Source organism: Harmonia axyridis, chromosome 7 (assembly GCF_914767665.1).
Source record: "Harmonia axyridis chromosome 7, icHarAxyr1.1, whole genome shotgun sequence".
Lineage (NCBI taxonomy): Eukaryota > Metazoa > Arthropoda > Insecta > Coleoptera > Coccinellidae > Harmonia > Harmonia axyridis.
The window spans coordinates 12,264,235-12,285,428 of record NC_059507.1 but is presented as its reverse complement, the minus strand read 5'-3'; the positions used below and the strand labels follow the sequence as shown (position 1 = coordinate 12,285,428).

General features: G+C 32.6%; 1 protein-coding gene across 1 annotated transcript; it reads left to right on the top strand.

The window, feature by feature from the left end:
• Positions 1-392: 392 nt before the first annotated feature.
• On the top strand, positions 393-7,847 carry LOC123684553. The gene is made up of 5 exons (XM_045623846.1): positions 393-504; positions 2,664-2,851; positions 4,609-5,126; positions 6,605-6,704; positions 7,740-7,847. Exons 1-5 carry the CDS (start codon positions 393-395, stop codon positions 7,845-7,847), a joined length of 1,026 nt encoding a protein of 341 aa, XP_045479802.1.
• The last annotated feature ends 13,347 nt before the right edge of the window (positions 7,848-21,194 follow it).

Sequence of the window (21,194 nt, the reverse complement as noted above, 5' to 3'; positions counted from 1 at the left end):
TTTTGTTTCACCTCGTATAAACAGTTATAAAAAGGTAAATACTTATCGTAGGATAGTGTAAGTTTACGAGGATGTATAAAAATAGTGGTAGAATAAGCCTGTGTATTTAAAATAAGAATTACTCTTATGGACATTTTGATTTTAATCACCTAACCTAGAGTCCAGTGGTTGCCTAATTTTGGATAGGAGAGGCTTCCTAAAATTGGATATCCAAAATTAGGATTTTCTTATAGAAATACAGTAGAAAAGAATCCCTTAAAAAAAAGGAAAGTCGCCAAAACTATATTCCTTTGGAAAAACCAAAAGCAAGACGATTGTTAAAACTAAAAAGATAAAGAAGAGACAAAAGGTTGAAGAAGAAAGTGAATCCTCACAAAATCTTGTTTATGACGATGACTCAGACGTGTATTTTCTGCACTGGCAACTTTTCTGAGGACCAACATGGAAAAGGCTGGATACAGTGCTCAGTTTGTTTCCGAAGAGCACACGAAGACTGTGCTGGTAGTGAGAAAACGTGCTCGGAAAAATGGGTTCCTAATTTTGTATAGGGTATCCAATTTTGGGAACCCTTTTTTTTTATTTGAAAAAGTGCTATATTTTACTTTGGTCCATTTATTATGTTCTTTTGAGTTGATATAAATATCTTTGTGAGCGTATACTGTTTTAATTGAGTTGATAACATATATTAGGCACAAAAAAAATAATAAAATATCTTTTTTTCACACAAAAGAAGTTGAATAAAAAAAGCTATCCAAAATTAGGCGACCTTCCTCTACCACTAGTTTTTCATAAGACTCCCTTCAACTCAACAACCGTTGATTTTCTACCCAATGTATGGCTCATTACTGAAATCGTCATCAAATAAGATATCTGATGATGCAATAATATACTGGGTATGCCATTTGAACTAAGAAAGTAGTAGTCTGTTTCCGGTATGAAGTTGTAGAGTTCTGAAAATATTTCAGAAAGAAAGATCATTTTCTCATACCTCAATATGCAAATTTTCTGCACAAAATTATGATTAGTTTTCCATAAAAGTCTAATAGGCCATCACGGTGAATCACTCTGTATAGCTACCAATGTACAGTTATGAGGTCTGCCAGGGTTAAATTGGGGAATTAGTGATGAGCGCTCAAAAGCTTCAGACATAGCTATGTAATAACTATAAATAATAAATGAAATAATAGACCAACTCTGGATTATCTTCTTTGTTCAGATATTTCAACTCATAGAAAACAATGGTAAGGTTATAGAATTTTTGCCAATATGTCAATAAGACCAATAATAATTACAATTCTCCCGAAATCAAATAAAATCAAATGATATCAGTTATTTTTAAGTATGAAAATAGTTATAATGACCGAATATAGATGTTCCATTTGATGCATTATCGATTAAGGGAGTTCCTAGTTATATTAGCACCAGTTTGCTCATTTAACCGACCTCGTACTTCGTAGCATCAATAATAACGGAGTTGGCAATGGTGCCGACCTAATTTGGAACACCCTGTAGATGTGCAGTTTGATACATTATGAATTAATTGAGTTCTAAGTGATATTAGCTGCAAACCTTCAGTATTTTTGCCTCAGGTAAACTTAATGTATGAATTAATCGAATACGTATAAATTCATAATGAGAACATGTTTGATGCGTTTCTTTAAAGAAGAGTCGTTAATGAATATTTCCTTCAAGTTCAAAATATTATTTAACTTTCTTACGTGTCAAAGAATAAATATTGGCATTAGATACTGAAGACCACTCTTTGAAACTGGATCTTTCAGCAGTTATAGGTTGGAAAAATGAGATTATGCTCATCGTGGACTGAGTAAGTACATTGTTTTTCAGGAAAATTATTCTTGGGTGATCTAAATATATTTGTGTTACACATTCAACATTACAACAATATGTCAGATTCATCGAGGATTCGAATTATAGTAATATATCCAAGGGGGCTAAGCACAATTAAAATCTCATATTTATGTAGAAGTTGTTGAAAAAATAATGTGTTTTATCTTAAATAAAACCTTCCAAACATGAGTTGTTTATTTTTCAGTTCTTCATTTTCACAAGATACTTGTTTCAAAAAAGTGATAAATGACTGTTTTGAAATTACCATCAATCTTTGTCCATTCATTAATTAAGGTAGAATTTATCTGTATAAATAAACATTATTATCATTATGTTTTTATGGCATGTCACTTTGAATTTTAATTGAGTTATTCTATTCTGAAGTTTTGATTACAGATTTGGTTTCAGAAGAATAAATTAGGTACAAGGTTTATCCGAAACTCTGTGAAAAAATTACTTGAACATTATACTCCAAACCATGAAGTTTTTTGGTGCAAAAGATGTCAAACTAAGTAAATATTTGTATATTTTTTCAGATTAAGGCAAGCCTATGAGACTTTTGAAATTCCCGGATAGAAATGATGATTTCAAAAAAGTGTAGGTCAACACTATTAGAAAATTATATGCCCCGAGACAGATACCTAGATTGATCATTCGAAGACATGAAATAACTTTGAATTTATTTTTTTCATTTTATCAATACCTTAACTAATTCAAAGATAGTTAAGATTGTAATATCTATGAATTATTTCATAATACATATATATCACAATGAACTGTAGTGAATAATTAATAATATTTTTCTCCATTTGCAGATTCTTACCTCAACGAATGTTTACCATATGTTCTGTATCAATTTGGAGCACCAGTTTGGAAAGAAATCACTACTATTGTGTTGATAGGATTCATTTGTAATTTAGTTATAACAGTCATATACTTCATGGTTAATTGGGATATTGATAATTTCGTCAGAATAGCCTACACCCAGTGTATAGAACTGTTCGTAAGTAACGAAACATTGAAATGAGAAACAATCCACCCAATTGTTTATTAGATTTGAATATTAGGTGTACTAAAGAAAAATCCATTATTCTTCCAATAAATGCTTCAGTTATCCATATCTCGCGTTGTATGAGTCCGAATTTCACTAGATAATAATAATAATAATAATAATAAAGGTCGTCAGTAATAGTTCGATCCTTTATGATATGCTTGCAGTAATTTCTTGTTGAGATCACTTGATCTTGGATGGCTAAAAGAAATCCTTCCGTTTCTGGATACATCGCACCTGATGTGAGCCAATAGTTCGACGCTTCAATGTCGACATGATCCTGGTTCACCTCGTTGAAATGTCGTCCATGTAGGGGCTTTTCTCTCCATCTTTGCATTTTTTCTTGGATTGTCTGGTGGTTGTATGACAATTGCTCCTTGTGCAGTTGCAAAGGTGTTGATTCGTCTGCTTCACACAGTACTTTGTAGATCTCTGACGTGCCTGATTTGTCTTTGAAGTATGTTCGTAGGTATTCAATTTGACCATGGGCAAGTTCCATGATGTCTAGCAGACCTCTGCCTCCTTTATTCCTCGGCAGTGTCGTCCTCTCAATGCTACTTTTCGGATGGTGCTTGTGTGCTTTCGTCATCAAGGTTCTCATTTTGCGTTGCAGGTTTTCCATATCTGTTTTGCTCCATGGAATGATACCGAAAGAGTATGTGAGAATTGAACATGCATATGTGTTGATGGCTCTCGTCATGTTCTTGCTGTTGAGGTTTGTTTTTAAAATTTTGTTGATTCTCCTAATGAACTCAGTTGTTAAGTCTTCCTTCATTCTTTGATGGTTTATTCGTCGGTTTTGTGGATAAAGGTCTTTATTATTTAGACATTAGTTACAGAAAATATATCATACAAATAAATAGGGCGAGGTTCAGTGTGGGTAATTGCACATTTCTGTACAACCCCCACCTGTTCTTACACCTAACCCAAAATTCGAGAGTGGCACTGAGAAAATAAGAAAAAAAAAAAGAAACTTAAATTAAATTCAATGGAAGAATTCACCTTTAATGATAGCAAATATATATATATGCTTATTGATCATTCATGAGCTTTTTAAACAAATAAGATTTGAGCCTGGCTGAGGAAGAATGCACGACATAACTAGGCAAGGTGTTCATAACTCGAGTAATCTGATACGTGAAAGAAGACTTGAACATTTCAGTCGAATGCATAGGAGGAGTGAGGGCGCTTTTAAATCTTACGTTGATGTTATGAACGTCTGTACGAAAAGTTATTTTGTTGTATAGGCATTAGAAAAATGAAATTTCGTACTACAAAAACTTCTCTGACAGTTTTGTGATTAATTGACTCAGTTGAGATTGAGCGCCCTTCAAAGATGGACACTAGCAAAGAGAAAATACGCACTGGAAGGATAATTTTCTGCAATGTCGATAAAATCATACAGGACCGCCAGAGGGTATTTAATGTTTGACTGATTCGCGGAAAGCAACTTGGTAGTAATCTCTATTAAGGTTGAAGTACACACACTTTAAATCATGAAATCTCTATTTGTGATTAGCGAATTAAAAAGTAATATCAAGAAGCTCCTCTAAAGTAATTCTTGCCACGAATGAAGATTTCATGAATAATTAAGAGTGTTTGTACTTTATCCTCAAGTACTTATTGTATCAAAAGTTTCTGAAATTATCTCATAACTGGTCGAACTTTTGAAAACCTGATATGTAGGAACTCATGACATTTTATTTCAGGCGGCAATATGTTTTTACAAGGGTCTAGGTACTCCACACCTGGCTCTAGAAGTTGAAAAACTTAGGAAAATATTATGGCCCTACAATGAGCTTGGTCCAGAAGTGTTAGTGCGAATACAAAAGAAGATTAAGTTATTCCAAAAAATCAGAATAATTTTAACAGTTTACTCTATGTTGACGAGCTGTTTTTGTATACCGTTGAGTGGGGATAATGGAGAATTCACAGTATTTTCCTATATTCAAGGAGATATAGTGATGCCAAGAATAGTTTATCTTGCCATTTCAATTATGATGGTATTTGGAAAACTCTATATGACGAATGCAATAATCAGTATGAATTCTCTTACTTTATTTACCATTAACGATATAGCATCACATATGCTGCTGTTGAGGAAAAAGCTGCAGTCAATAAGTAAACAGTATGGAAAGAAGGATGAAAATTATTACGATGAATCATATCAGAGAAATATCCAGAAAATATTGAAGAAATGTATTTTTCAGCATGCAATCATTGTCAAGTGAGTATGCATAACGTGAACATAAAATCGAGAACGAATAGTATACGTTTTAATGACAAGGGCGCAAAATCCTGGAATTGAAACAACATTTACTCAATGAAATTTATAGCCTTCACTCATCATTACATGGCGATTTATAAAGGGTAATTTTTTTAGAGCTATAGAACTTCAAATTCCAATGAAAAATGATAGATTATTCGATTGACATGAATTTTATTTATTCGCAAGATAATCTTGTGGCATTACATTTTAAATATGATTTTTAGCATATGACCGCCACGGCTGGCTCGGATGTAGTCCAATCTGGACGTCCAATTTTCGATGACTTTTTCCAACATTTGTGGCCGTATACCGACAAAAACACGGCGAATGTTGTCTTCCAAATGGTCAAGGGTTTGTGGCTTATCCGCATAGACCAATGACTTTACATAGCACCACAGAAAGTAGTCTAGCGGTGTTAAATCACAAGATCTTGGAGGCCAATTCACAGGTCCAAAACGTGAAATTAGGCGGTCACCAAACGTGTCTTTCAATAAATCGATTGTGGCACGAGCTGTGTGACATGTTGCGCCGTCTTGTTGGAACCACAGCTCCTGGACATCACGGTTGTTCAATTCAGGAATGAAAAAGTTTGTAATCATGGCTCTATACCGATCACCATTGACTGTAACGTTCTGGCCATCATCGTTTTTGAAGAAGTACGGACCAATGATTCCACCAGACCATAAAGCGCACCAAACAGTCAGTTTTTCTGGATGTAACGGTGTTTCGACATACACTTGAGGATAAGCTTCACTCCAAATGTGGCAGTTTTGTTTGTTAACGTAGCCATTCAACCAGAAGTGTGCTTCATCGCTAAACAAAATGAAATGGACGTAGTGCGCGATACGTATTCCGCACAGAACCATTATTTTCGAAATGAAATTGCACTATTTGCAAGCGTTGTTCAGGCGTGAGTCTATTATTCATGATGAATTGCCAAACCAAACTGAGAATAAATCACTTGACAGCTGTTAAATCGGTCGCCATCTTGAACAGTAATGCCAACTTAAAGCTATATACCTCGAAAAAAACACCCTTTATTTTCATATTGAGTGGAGGGCTAATCCATAACTAAAGAACTATACCTAATTATTATGAATCATTTGTTTCACTTGTTTTTAGTAATATTTATCAGGGTTTTTCATCAGGTTCATAATATTTCAGCTCAATTACTCTACAATTTTCGGTTATAATGAATGCATCATCTCCTTTGACGATACAACAAAGTTCTGAATTTAACTGATATTTTTGACGACACTCATTTTGTTATTTTAGTATCTATTTGATCTCTTCAAATTTTCATCCATTCATAAAAGATGGTTTCTCAATTCATTACCATAAATTGATTCGAAAAATTGATATAGATGGACATTTTTTCCTTTAGGATAAGTAAGTCATCATTTCTTCTAATTATCAATTTCATATGATTTTCGTAGGTATGCTAAGATACTGAAGGAAGAAATAGAGGACGTATTAATGATTGTCACTATAATGGGTGTACTCTGTTTAGCATTTTTATATCTCAAAGCAAAAATGGTAAGATTTTTAATATTCAAATATTCAGTGCAAGAAGGCATATCACATTGCATTTTAGGCATATTTGATTTGAATCTGTGGAGTTTATGTGTTGAAAAAAACATTTTTTAAATTTTTTGGCGATCTTCTCATTGCAAAATCATGACATATATCTATTTCATATAACTTATTCAAATTCATAAATTAATTTGAATAAATTAACAACAAATCGAAAGAATTCAGGATTAGGCATTGTTTTAGCCCTTTTTAAGTTATTGTGATTTTAGTTTTGGCAACGTCGCGCATTCTGGGAAATCGAGACGTATGTTTTGTCAGATGAGAAATGAGATGTATCGGCGGTCGGAAAGAAAAGTTAAAGGTTGTTAGTATAAAGTTTTCGGTGTTAATTAAAACGGTTTTGATTATATTAACGGACATTTTAAATATATTAGGATTACAGTTCATTAGAAGGTCAGTTTGCATTGTATAAGTCCCATTTTGTTCCATTTCAATCCTTTACCCTGTTCCTTTACTTCCTTATACAGTGCGGTGCTGTGTGGAATAGCAGAGAGCAGTTTATATTGGTAAGATTATTATAACATCATTTTATTGGTTCAAATATAGGGAAAATGCAACAGGTATATAGCTATAAAATAACAATTTCTTATTACGTACAAAATTTCGTATTGCAGTACCATAGACAACTAAAGCAGAATATTGGAAAAATATCAAATATTTCCTAACAACAGATTCGACTAGGTTGAAATTGAATTTGTAGGTAGGTTAATGTAAAATAATTAATCAAATGTTTATGCCGTCTACCAAGAGGACGTAATCATCAGAATCCCTCATCCTGATAAAATAACCGACACCTGTCCTAGATAAATACAGTTCTGAATGGTGTCCAAGGGAGCATGAATGAACGACCGCTCAATAAATTCCTAAGGCCAAGTCAGCGCTTTCGCCAAATTTTTTATTCGAAACATTTTCTCACCAATTGAAGAATATATAGGCATTTCTCGTTAATTTTGATGTCCCTAAATTATGTTTTTACAGGAACGTGGAATTAGATTCATCATCAATGTTATATTGACTCAAGTCATAGTAGTCCTACTGACTTGTAGCTATTGTAACTCAGGACAAATGTTAATGGATGAGGTATAGTATTTTCTTACAGAAAATTGAAATTATTATTATTATTTAATTATAGTTTATTCTAGATATGGTATTTATGGTGGGTATCACAAAATTTCCATTTAAAAGCAAAAACCAAAATGTATTCATCAATCATAATTAAAGTCAAATTCTGGTTATTTGTAAAAATAAACTTTGTTAATTTAAGATACATCATAAATTTGAAGAAATCAAAAATAGATCAGTTTATCAAAGTTCTGTGTAATTTTCAGTCAACTTTGGTATATCAAGAAAATCACACTTGAAATTCTTTTGAATAGTTCACTCAGTTTATCTTTATTTCAGACAGTGTAAAATCTAAAATCGTTGAAAAAACAAATATTGAAGTAGGAGCTATATGCACAAAATGACGAGCAGAATCAGTTTGTATTCAGAATTCTTATCCTAAATTTCGAATGAAATTCAATTAGAGATGAAAGGATGAAAATAAAGAATGAAATTAAAAAAAATTCATTCGAAAAACTGTAAAAATTGAAACTGTCCAATAATCTGATGATATTTAGTAGACTTTCATTTTTAATCAGGAAGTGAATGATCAAAATGTTTCAAACAATGACAAAAACTTTGTTTTCAGTGTGATAATCTTCATCGTGACTTATGTCAGTGCCCATGGTATTTATGGAATCAATCGAACAAGGTGAACTACCAAATATTCTTATTACATTCAAGAGAACCAGTAGCTATCAATAGCTTGGGTGTGAATTTAAATAATAATCTAATAGTACTTGTAAGTATCGAATTAAAGTCTAAACCCAAACGTGGATATATAGACATTGTCAGATTTCGATATAGTTTAAAATGCACAATGATAATATATTATTAAAAATGTACCTATATCATCTAGAATAAACGCGTCTTGTTCGAATGATTCTCGGTCAAATATAAAATTTTTAAATTCGTCTTCAATATTCTCCAATTTTAGAATTTTATTATGCAAAACATTTTTCATTTTCTGTAGCTACCAGCTTAAATCACTCCTTTGCCATCTAAACTTCATTTTCCCTGCAATCAGTCATCGTTTCTTTATGAGTTTGTTTTTTCTTAGATATTTGTAGTTGTTCACTTCAATAATTCTTGGGTTATTATTAAATATCTAAAAATATCTGATAATATCTAGATAAAAAAACATATACATGGACTATAAGATTTTTATGGAAAACTAATCATAATTTTGTGCTGCAAATTTGCATATTGGGGTTTGAGACAATGATCTTTCTCCCGGAAATCTACAACTTCCGGTTGTACCGGAAATAGACTACTACTTTCTAATCTGGAATGGCACACCCAGTAGTAGCAGTATTTTAAATTTTCATACGGATTTCGGAATGAATAACCAAATCCTGCTGCAGGAATGTTGATATTTATTAATTTTTTTTCACATGTCGAGGTACCTATATTGCGTTGAATATGGGCAATAAACCATAGAGTGAAATTTACAGTATTTGTTTCAGGTATTACAAAGAGTGCTATCCTTTCTGGCTTTTATAGAGCAGGTGACTGCTAAACCTTGAATATCTTCATATTTTTTAACTTTTGCTCACCCTACTACACGATCATTAATTGGAAAAAGAAATGTTCATTCATAAATAAACAGTTTGAATTACTGAATTATTATGAATATAAATAAATACCTTGAATGAAATAATCACTAATCGTTTCGTGTTTTATTTAAAGAAAATTTTTATTTTTTTGAAAGATTTTTGGTAGCTATACATTTTTTTCTGAAAATACAAAAAATCAAACAACGAAACTGCCTTCTCTTGTTTTCAATAATTGCACAGTTACAATTAATATTTATTGAAAACAAGAGTGAACTAAATTGAAGTACTTTATTATAGTTGTTGGAATCACAGATTCCAACAAACTTGAGATATTTTTATTGATCTTCTTTTTCCTTTTGCAAGTCTCGTTGTAATTAAATAGTGCATTTTGTGAATGGACTAGTTTTCATTTTTTTGTTAAGGATTCATTCTAAAAATTTAAGTAAAATGAAACAAAAATGTGGAAAAATCATTGAAATATCTCTAGAAATGAAAAAGTTATGGGACTTTGAAGTTGCGCTTGGAAGAATAATTTCATAGTACGTGTAAGTGTCGTGACGTCACACACTAGACGACTGGTATTCGCAGAGTGCTTACGAATTCAATGGTGTACAATAACTTGTGTCGTTCGTGTCGTGTTTTGTTCGTTACACGATGGCTGAAATAACTTACTATATACATACATCTAAATTACTTTTTTCTCTTTTTACTTTTTACTCCTCACATAAATATGTTTTGCCATTGATAGACTTCAACAACCAGTACTCAACTACAAACTGTTTATGAAACATTTTTTAAATAAATCATCGTTATAAGTTGAACCATGATGAAGCAAACTCAAAAGTAGATACTTACTTGAAAAGTTAAACTCCTTTTATTTCAGCACTGACATAAGATGGATTTGAAGAAAAAAACACCATCACTGCAAATATATCTATTTTAGGCAAATTGTCACTTTGTCCTTTCACGAAGCCTTCTTCCATTATGGTGACATAAAAACAAAACTCGAGTGAAAACTGCACTGTACAACTACAAACGGCGCGAGAGCCTTGGCGCGGCTAAGTATTTAAACGTAATTTCTCTATTTCAGTATCGTAATGACTTCATTACAGTTCTAAAAACAGTGCTGTAATGAACTCATTACAGCATCGTTTTCGGTTATATTTTTAGTTTTGTGGTTGTCTATAATGACTTCCAATCCTATCAAATTTCAACAAACGTCAATAATTGTCAATATAATATGATTTCGATAAAGTGAAATGATTTGCTACTTTATTCACAATTTCTCTTAATTCAGGTGGTGTTAAATCTATTTCGTCAGACATAATTCACGTATTTAATGCGTAATTGTAAATTAATTCAAAATTCGAAACGTACGATGCATATTCATATTCCGTAATCTGTCAATTTTCGTAACAGTCATACCAACTGTCAAAATACAATACAAAAGTCACTAGGACATATAATAATATAATATATAATATGTCGTTGTCGATATGGCGAAAAATTAAGAAGAAGAAGAAACATCGAATTTCAGTTTCTTTCTGTGTATTCACAGACTACTCCACACAGTTAGATATAGCTGTTCTTCCCCGATGACTCTTGGAGTATTCGTTTTAGGTAAACTTAGGGTTTGCTTAAATAACCACTCCTCTGTTAATACGTAGAATTGACTGAAATAATAAAAAATAGGTTCTAATTTGAAAATATTGAGTTTTGATGAATTTGAGTTGTCCAAGTTCATGATAATAATAATAATAATAACGTTTATTCACTTGTAAAAATAAAAAAATACATTTTTGTACCATCATGATTGATCTCCTGATAAACACACTGTACATTTGCGGTCCAAACCGAAAACAGTCTTATAATACTAGATATTCGCAGAAACGAAATGGGAGATGATTCCCTCGAAAAAAACTGTATGACTACTGACAAAGGCGTATACCGAAAGGATGATGGGAGAAATAAGTATTTTTTTCATAGAAATGAATGAGTGTGCTTATTGTGCCTGCATGTACAGGGTGGGCTAATTTCGATGTTTTAGCACTACAACTTTTGAACCAAAGGAGATAGACAAAATCTGATACCCACTTCTCGATCTCTTTTTCTGAGAAACTAAAAAGGGTAGTTTTCGTTTTTGGCCACCTTCTTTTGTTTTCTAGTTATAAGCGAAAATTGGAAAAATGGCGAAATCGAAAAACAGTTATATCTCCGGTAATACTGATGATAGAGCTCTGAAATTCAAACATTATACAGGCACTTTTTTACGTAGAATCCAGTGGCGTGCTCGTATTTTCAAAAGGGTTTTTAATTACGAAGCTATGACCCAAAGTTATGTTTTTTTAAATGGGAACACTAGATTTTTGTGCTATTTTCTGAAAGCTTAATTTTTCCTGATTTCAAAAATATATAACATCGTGTGATTTGGATCAATATAAATAATAGAAAATGGCCAAAAACCTCTTTTCACCTAAGAGTCTCAATATTTCTATGGTTTCAACTGTTGATGAACACAGAAAAGGTGAGCTTTCTATAACAAGAGCAGTGTCCTTCCGTCAATCTGATTATTTCTATGCTTTTCATTTATTTCTACAAAATTCGAATCTAGATATGTTTTATAAATTTTTTATCTAAAAATTGATTTGGAAATAACGGGGAAACCACAAGATAGAATTTTTCAATCGAAAGAGTTGTATTGAGATGCATGTATCAGGAGATTATTTACATAGGTCTCCAGAATCAATACGCACAAGTACCAATCCATTTTAAACAGCATATAAAACAATGCATATCTGATTGAACTCAACATTTTAATTACGAAGGGACAAACAAGAAATAATATTTAACCTAATAATGACAACAATTGCACAATGCACAGTCGACACCTCTTCTCGATATTTCAATAGATGAATATTTGAAACTGTGTTCAAGCTACCTAGGAAACTTTTTCCAAGTTCGTTTATCTTTTCGAAACTATTCGTATAAAATAAATATAGATTCGAATTTTGTAGAAATAAGTGAAAAGCATAGAAATAATCAGATTGACGGAAGGACACTGCTCTTGTTAAAGGAAGGCTCATCAACAGTTGAAACCATAGAAATATTGAGACTCTTAAGTAAAAAAAGGTTTTTGACCATTTTCTGTTATTTATTTTGATACGAATCATACGATGTTATATATTTTTGAAATCAGGAAAAATTAAGCTTTCAGAAAATGGCACAAAAATCTAGTGTTCCCATTTAAAAAAACATAACTTTGGGTCATAGCTTCGTAATTAAAAACCCTTTTGAAAATACGAGCACGCCACTGGGTTCTACGTGAAAAAGTGCCTGTATAATGTTTTAATTTCAGAGCTCTATCATCAGTATTAGCGGAGATATAAATGTTTTTCGATATCGCAATTTTTCCAATTTTCGCTTATAACTCGAAAACAAAAGAAGGTGGCCAAAAATGAATACTACCCTTGTTAGTTTCTCAGAAAAAGAGATCGAGAAGTGGGTATCAGATTTTGTCTATCTCCTCTGGTTCAAAAGTTGTAGTGCTAAAACATCGAAATTTGCCCACCCTGTACATGATATAGTAAAAATATCAAACTCGTTCTCTGTATATGCTACTGGTTCAAGAAAATAATGCGAATAAAAGTGCTTGACATAACCATAATCATATTTATTATAACATATATATTTAACCATATGAAAAAACAGAAAAGAACAAGTACATTTGATTTTATTTACATATTATAAAAAGTCTACTGTTTTTCTTTTTAAATATATCAACTTCATGAGAGCTAACCCATTCACTAGTTTTATTTCACAAGAATGTTTTGAGAAAAAAGCATTTTACTTTTTGAAATTTAGTTTAATTATTTACATCGACTCCTATGAATATATTCAGGAAATAAATACCGTCGTTGTTTTTATACAACAGATTACTCAAATTCAAATTTAGGTGTAGAAAGTTTATATACAAAAAACTGGCGAAAAATGAAAATTTTCACCTTTTTTGCATTTTTTTCAGTGTATTATCATGAAATTTTGGTGGCAAACTTCAGATTCGAATTCTGCACCCCAGAAACAAAGAAAATAAATTGAAGAAATTGAAACTACCCCATCAACTGGGTTTTAGCAGAGATATATATATATATAATACGCCAATTTTGAACTATCGTTTGAGCCAGGTTTATCGGACAAAAAGCTTGATGGAAGAAAACCCCAGAGGATGAAATTTTTTTTGTATTTTTTTTAATGTTCTTTCACGAAATTTCGGTGCTAAACTCCAGATTCGGATTCAGCACCCAAAAAAATACATACGATCGAAGAAATCAAAACTACCCCATAACTTTCCGTTAAGGGGCACATGTGAGCAGAAATTGACTGGATTACGTGGAGGTAATTTAATTCAGATTTCAGATTACAAATGAATTAAACTGAGAGTGAAAATTTCATTCACTTTTTACAAATTCCATTAAAAAAATATTTTCGAGATTTTGAAAAAAAAATATGTTTCAAAGTGAACGATCTGAAGGTACTACTTCAGATTCGGATAATTCAACATACTCAATTAGATCGAATAAAATTCGTTAAATCGTGGAGTCCTCAATGCATGTTAAGAATTGATAGAAAATCTCATTACTATCTACTTACGACTATATACTCCTTGTTTCGTTTTAATAAATTTTGACATCTTGAACATTTCGGGGGGGGGTTTGAACCCCCAAGACCCCCCCTGGCTACGACCTTGACTCCAAGAGCGAGAGAGAATATCACGGAAGGTAGTTCAAGAGTAGTGACAGATGATAGACAGCACCTTGTGTCAGGGGTGGACACAGAATCATCGAAACAACAACAACAACTTTCTGTGAAAGTCGGTTCTTTCATGACAGAACAGAGACAGGCGAATGAAACCATGGCATATAGTGGAAAACATAACAATCACAGAACGTCTAAACATAACCAACAAATACATGGGACAAATAAAAACACAAACTGTTCGCTTCAATCTGCAGAACAGAAAGCTTGGCTTTATATAGGAAGGATAAATAATAAATGCACAACAGACGACGTTGTGAAATTCCTCAAAGATAACTTTCCAGAGACAGAGATACAGGTGGAACAAATTTCGAGCGAGGAAAGAACTAGCAAATCGTTCAAGATTGGAGTTGACTTCAAACTATTGGAAGTCATCAGTAAACCGGAGTTTTGGCCACAAGGTGTAATTATCAGAAGGTACAAAGAAAGAAACATTCAATATTCTGAACTTAAACATCAGATCAATTAGAGATAAGATAGAACAACTTGAGTATGTATTGGAAGAGGAAAATATAAAGCTGGCTATTATTACAGAACACTGGTTGGGGAGATTGAATGTGGAACAACTAATTGTTCGAAATTTCGACTTGGGAGCCCATTATTTGAGACCTAATGGTTATGGAGGAGTCCTCATAATAAACAGAAACAATTCGAAAGTTGGACCACTGGACTTTATGGGGAAATATTCGGTGGAAGGGCACATCGAATTAAATGGACTTTATGAAAAAACTTTCTGAAAAATCATAATAGGAGTATATAGACCACCTAATGGTATATTTCAGACGTTCTTGGAAAACTTCAGAGCCTGCCTGGACGAGTTATATAGTCTGGATCTAAACTATGAAGAGATTTATGTAGCGGGTGATTTTAACCAGGATTTGAAAAAGTATAGTGGAAATAGTAGAGATCATCAAGAATTGATGGCGGATTATGATCTTCATGCTTTGTTTACCGAACCATCAAGAGTGTCAATAAAATCAAGTACGCTGATAGATAATATCTATTCTAACAGTAAAAGGAACTCGATTGCATACAAAATTGAACCACATATATCAGACCATAAAGGTCAAGTCCTCGAGAGTACTTAGATCCTGAAAATAAAACAAGAAAATTAGTTAGAGCATTGGCATGTAAACACATCGAAATATTCAGAAAAACTTTGAAGGAAGAATCATGGGACTTTGTGTATGCTGATGGAACTGCCAAGGAGGTTTTTGAGAAATTTTGGACAAGATTTCTGGATGTATTTGAAAGTTCTTGCTCACAAAAAATTAAAACTGTGAAAGAGGGAACCTCAAGGTCATTATTTAAGATGAACAAGGAAATAAAAACACTAAAAAATAGGTTGGATGCACTATCCATTATAATGCATAGTAGACAAGATAATGCTAGTAGAAAAGTTTACAATATCTGTAAAAAACTATAAAAGGATAAAATAGTAGAAATTAAAAGGAAAAAGAACCTGGAAAAAATAAAAAATGCTGAAAATAAAAAATAAAGCGGTATGGAAAGTAATAAAGGACAATTCAGTAAGGAGAAAAAAATCACTCAAACAAGAAATGGACCCAGAGGAATTAAATAAAGATTGGTTCTTTGATTGAACAGAGCTGTCCAAGAGTTGCTGTATGTGCTGATGAGCTGCAAAAGAAAACAGGGAGGTCAGTGCGAAACTCTATATACGTGGGGAATACTACAACAGCAGATGTTTTGAAGATTGGAAAAAACTCAAAGCGAAGGATTGCAGAGACATATATGACATATCACCATGCTTAATGAAGCAGGTTCTACCGAGCATCGCGGAGCCGCTAGCATATATCATCACAAAATGCTGCAACGATGGATATTTCCCAGAAGAAATGAAGAAAGCGAAAATAATATCTGTATTTGAAGGAGGGGAAAGAAACACGGCTTCAAATTATAGACCGATTGCGATTCTTCCCAGTCTCTCTAAGATAATGAAGATGGCTATAAAAGATAAATTAACCAACTTTCTTCAAAAGTTCAATATAATCTGCAAGGAACAACATGGTTTCCAAGAAAATAAATCCACCAATACAGCAATATCTTCTATACTGATAGGGGCTGCTCATGCATTTGACAAAAAAAAAGAAGAGTAAACTAATAGCGTGCGATTTAAGCAAGGCATTCGACTCCATAAATCACGAAGTCTTGAAACAAAAGTTAGAGTTCTATGGCATCAGAGGAGTTGCATTGAAGCTTATAATGAACTACCTGCAAAATAGAGAACAGAAAGTATTAGTTCAAGGAAAATGTTCTAGATGGAGACTGGTTGAGTGTGGGGTTCCTCAGGGGTCTGTATTGGGACCGGTGCTGTTTCTTTTGTACATTAAAGATCTACCATCGAGTGTATGTTCAGATGGCACCATTCTTTTTGTAGATGATACTTCCTTCCTCATAATTGAGGAATCCGAGAAACAACTTGAAGAAAAAACAGAATTTATACTGAAGCAGGCGGAGATGTGGTTTCATGCAAATAGGTTAAAACTGAATAAAGAAAAAACTCAACATCTAAATTTCGATACTAACCTGAAAACAAGCGCTTCCCTCAAGTTCCAAGGCGTGTTTCTACAACCAAATCTAAAATTCACGGTACATACAGAAGATCTCGTCAAAAGACTGTCAATGGCCACGTACTTGATAAGGAGGACGAAGCAGATTCTAGGGAAGCAGGCATCTCGCCACGCATATTTCGGATACTTCCACAGTCTCATCAGCTATGGACTGTTATTTTGGGGTAGAGGAAATGATAGAAAGAGGATCTTTATAAAACAAAAGAATGCTATACGTGTCATCTGTGGTCTGAATAGTACTGAAAGTTGCAGAGGTTATTTCCAGCTAGAAGGTATTCTGACGCTGACTTCTCTGTACATTCTTGCTTGTATCCTGTACATCCATGAAAACAAGGATAATTTATCTAAAAACTGTAAATATCACAAGTATGGAACAAGAAATACAGGAATGTTCACAGCACCGTACCACAGAATAAATGCTGCTCAACTGAGTATCAACCATGAGGCTATCCAAGTATACAATAAGATCCCAGAACGATTAAAAATCATGGACAAAAGGAAAATGAAAAACGAGATCAAAAAGATTCTTGCTCAAAAGGTCTACTACTCGATGGAGGAATACTGGAGTGATCAGTTTTGATAGTTCATCTCAGGAAATGTTGAAGATGTTTGTAATTCTGTAGATTTCATTGTTTGTTTTATATTTGACTAATTTTGTAATTCTGACACCCCATGTAATTTTTGATGGATCGAAATAATAATAATTCCAAATCTCCTGAAATCAAATGAAATTAAATGATATCGGGCTGTTATTTTCAAGTGTGAAAATAGTGAATATAGATGTTTCATTTCATGCATCATTGATTGAGTGAGTTCCAAGTTATATTAGCAGCAAACTTTTTGCCTCAAATGAACTTAATGTATGAGTTAATCGAATACGTATAAATTTATAATGAGAAAAGTTTAATACTTTTCTTTAGAGAAGAGTCGTTAATGAATATTTCCTTCAAGTTTAGAATATTATTTAACTTTCTTACGTATGAAAGAATGAATATTGGCATTAGATACTGAAGACGACTATTTAAAACTGGATCATTCAGAAGTTATAAGTTGAAAAAAAATGAGATTATGCTCATCGTCGACTGGGTAAGTACATTGTCTTGCAGGAAAATTATTCTTGGATGATCTAAATATATAAGTGTTACACATTCAACATTACAATAATATGACAGATTCATGGAGGATTCAAATAATAGTAATATACACAAGGGGGCTCAGCACAATCAAAATCTCATATTTATGTAGAAGTTGTTGAAAAAATAAGCTATTTTATCTTAACCCTACACTTCTCGAATTTTGTTTTTTGTTAAAAAAAAATATAATTTCGATTCGTAGTATTGAGAAGAAGTATAAAAAAATAATAAAAAATTCTAGAGTTTGTATTAAGTTTTATTTTTGAAAAACATTAGTTGTATCAAATTTGATACATAATGCATATGAGAATACATTTTCAAGGATTGTGGAAATTAACAAAACAATTATTATTCTTGTTGAGACACAAATGAACACCACATTTTGAACATTTCAAATGAGAGAATGAGTTGCAAGAAGGAAATTTACATCTTTGTCTCACATCATCATAGGTAGGCCAGTGGCCAATAGAATCGGTCATGACGTCCTTCGGAGGAACATGCGAAAACACTGTGGACTTTTTCTTTTTCGCAACAAGCATATTTTCGACGGAATCCTTGGATGGTCTACCTCGTTTCTTGTTTCTATTTTGTGACTTACAGAGTCATTCTGCTATTTCTAGCCGAACATCAACCTGTTTGAGCTCTTGCTTACCAATTCTCTTGTGGAGAAACCATGTATTTACTAAGGTCATGTCGACAAAATGGTAAAAAAGACGAATATACCATTTCTTAGACCTAATTTAAATTTTATTTCTGCCAATATAACTGTCCATGGCATCAACGCCTCCCATATGAGCATTGTATTCCAGGACTAGGTTTGGACACTCAATATTCACATACTTTTTTGATTTTCTGTCCCACCTTCTCACTTCTTTTGGAGGCATTTTCCATTTGAATGTTGAAAGAAAAGTAACTGGCTCATTATCTAGCCATACTACAGATGTTATGTCAACTTCATCGATATTGCAGATATATTCATGCGAAGAGCCTCTAGGTTCTTCTATCAACTCTTTTCCAATTCAAATATGCGCTATGTATCAAATTTGATACAACTGAAATTATGTCGAATATAATAATATCACATGGTATAAATGAATAAAATTATGTTATATTTGATATATCTTACCTTTATCGAAGTAAAAACAGTTTTTATAATGCAACTTTACGAAAATTCGAAGGATAAACAAATCTGAATCACCTCACACTGGATATGATATCAACTAGCTACCATTTTGAAACATAAACATGCCACAGATGGTATAAGCGCGCGGAAATGTATTATGAACCGTATTGAATCTTAAAATAAGGATGTATCAAATATGATACGGCGCGTTTTATGTAAGAAACTGCTAAATAAGATAACTTTAAATGAAGTTTATTTGGTTGTATCTGATTTGATACAATAGGCAGTGTAGGGTTAATACTCTTCTCCAACCGTAGTTCTATGGCTGATGAAGATGAGCAGTAGCAAAACCTTCCAAACATATGCTGCTTATTTTTCAATTCTTCATTTCTACAAGATACTGGTTTCAAAAGAGTGATAAATGACTTTGTTTTGAAATTATCATTCATTCATTCGTCCATTCATTAATTAAGGTAGAATTTATGTGTATTATTTTTTGTATTTCGGAATGAATAAACATTTTAATTATATAGAGGACGTATTAATGATTGTCACTATAATGGGTATACTCTGTTTAGCATTTTTATACATCAAAGCAAAAATGGTTAGATTTTTAAGCTTAAAATATTCAGTGGACAAAGGCATATCCCATTAAATTTTAGGCATATTTGATTTGAATCTGTGGAGTTTATGTGTTGAAAGAAACATAAATATGAATTTTTTCAATTTTTTGGCGATCTTCTCATTGCAAAATCATGACATATATCTATTTCTTTTGTTTTGGAGTATTCACGCACTTATTCAAATCCATAAATTAATTTGAATAAATTAACAACAAATCGGAAGAATTTGGGATTTGGCGTAACATAGACAACTCAATCAGAAAATTGGAAAAATATCCAATATTTCCTAACAACAGATTCGACTAGGTTGAAATTGAATTTGTAGGTAAGTTAATGTAAAATAATTACTCAAATATTTATGCTGACTACCAAGAGGACGTAATCATCAGAATCCCTCATCCTGATAAAATAACCGACACCTGTCCTAGGCAAATACAGTTCTGATGTGGTGTCCAAGGAAGCATGAATGAACGCCCGTTCAAAAAATTCTTAAGGCCCAGTTACTGCTTTTGCCAAATATTTTATTCGAAACATTTTCTCAACAATCGAAGAATATATAGGAATTTCTGGTTAATTTTAAAGTCCCTAATAGTATAGGAGCTAGCAACGTTTTCCAGAAATAATTTTAGGTCAGTTGATTTTGTGATATGTCGTCCTTCTTGTATTTTCGGTTAGAATCTGGGCTATCTGGCTGGCGGTAGCGGTTGCGTTCATTAGTGCGCATCCTACCTGTCCAGGTAATAATCCTGGATTTTAAAATCATTTTAGGAGGCGTAATTTTTAATTTTTTGTTTTTAAATAAGTCTACCTGACATACTTTTTTTATTGCCAGACATTTTTGACATTGCTAACTATGTGCCAGACAAGAAGTTAAGCCTCTTAAAATATTAGAAAATTCTAATGAATACCAGTTAGCTTTTGATAATATATTTACGGATGACGAAGAAGTACTTGAAACTACGTTTGTAACGCTGGAGAAATTTATTTGTCAAATGTATGGAGTTAAAAATTGTTCCAATGTTAATGATGTTCGATTTCATTTATTTTCAAGTACGTTTAAGTCTAAAAAATCAGATGAGAACTTCGACAAAAAATTTCGAAACTTTGACTCATCCAGTTTGCCACCCTGTAAAGCGGAATTGCAACAGCATTTATTGAGGGTTCGTTACGTGACGAAAATTTGGAGAAATGCTCACTCAAAACATCCAACATCTTTATCTCCAATGGCTTTCGGTTGGACCATCAACGGTGACAAATATAATTTTGTCTGGTTTTTGAGAGATCAAATACCATCCTCAGTTGCAGATATTATTGTTCAAAGTAAGTGTGAAATGGAATATTTATCAATAATAACTAAAATGTTTCATAACAAACACGAAGAATTACACTACTAGCATTATACTGCAATACTTTTCATGACTTTTTAATTTTAATTCAAGACTTAACAATCGAATTAACGTCTGGCGAATTTATTTTTAGTTTTTCTTATATTAA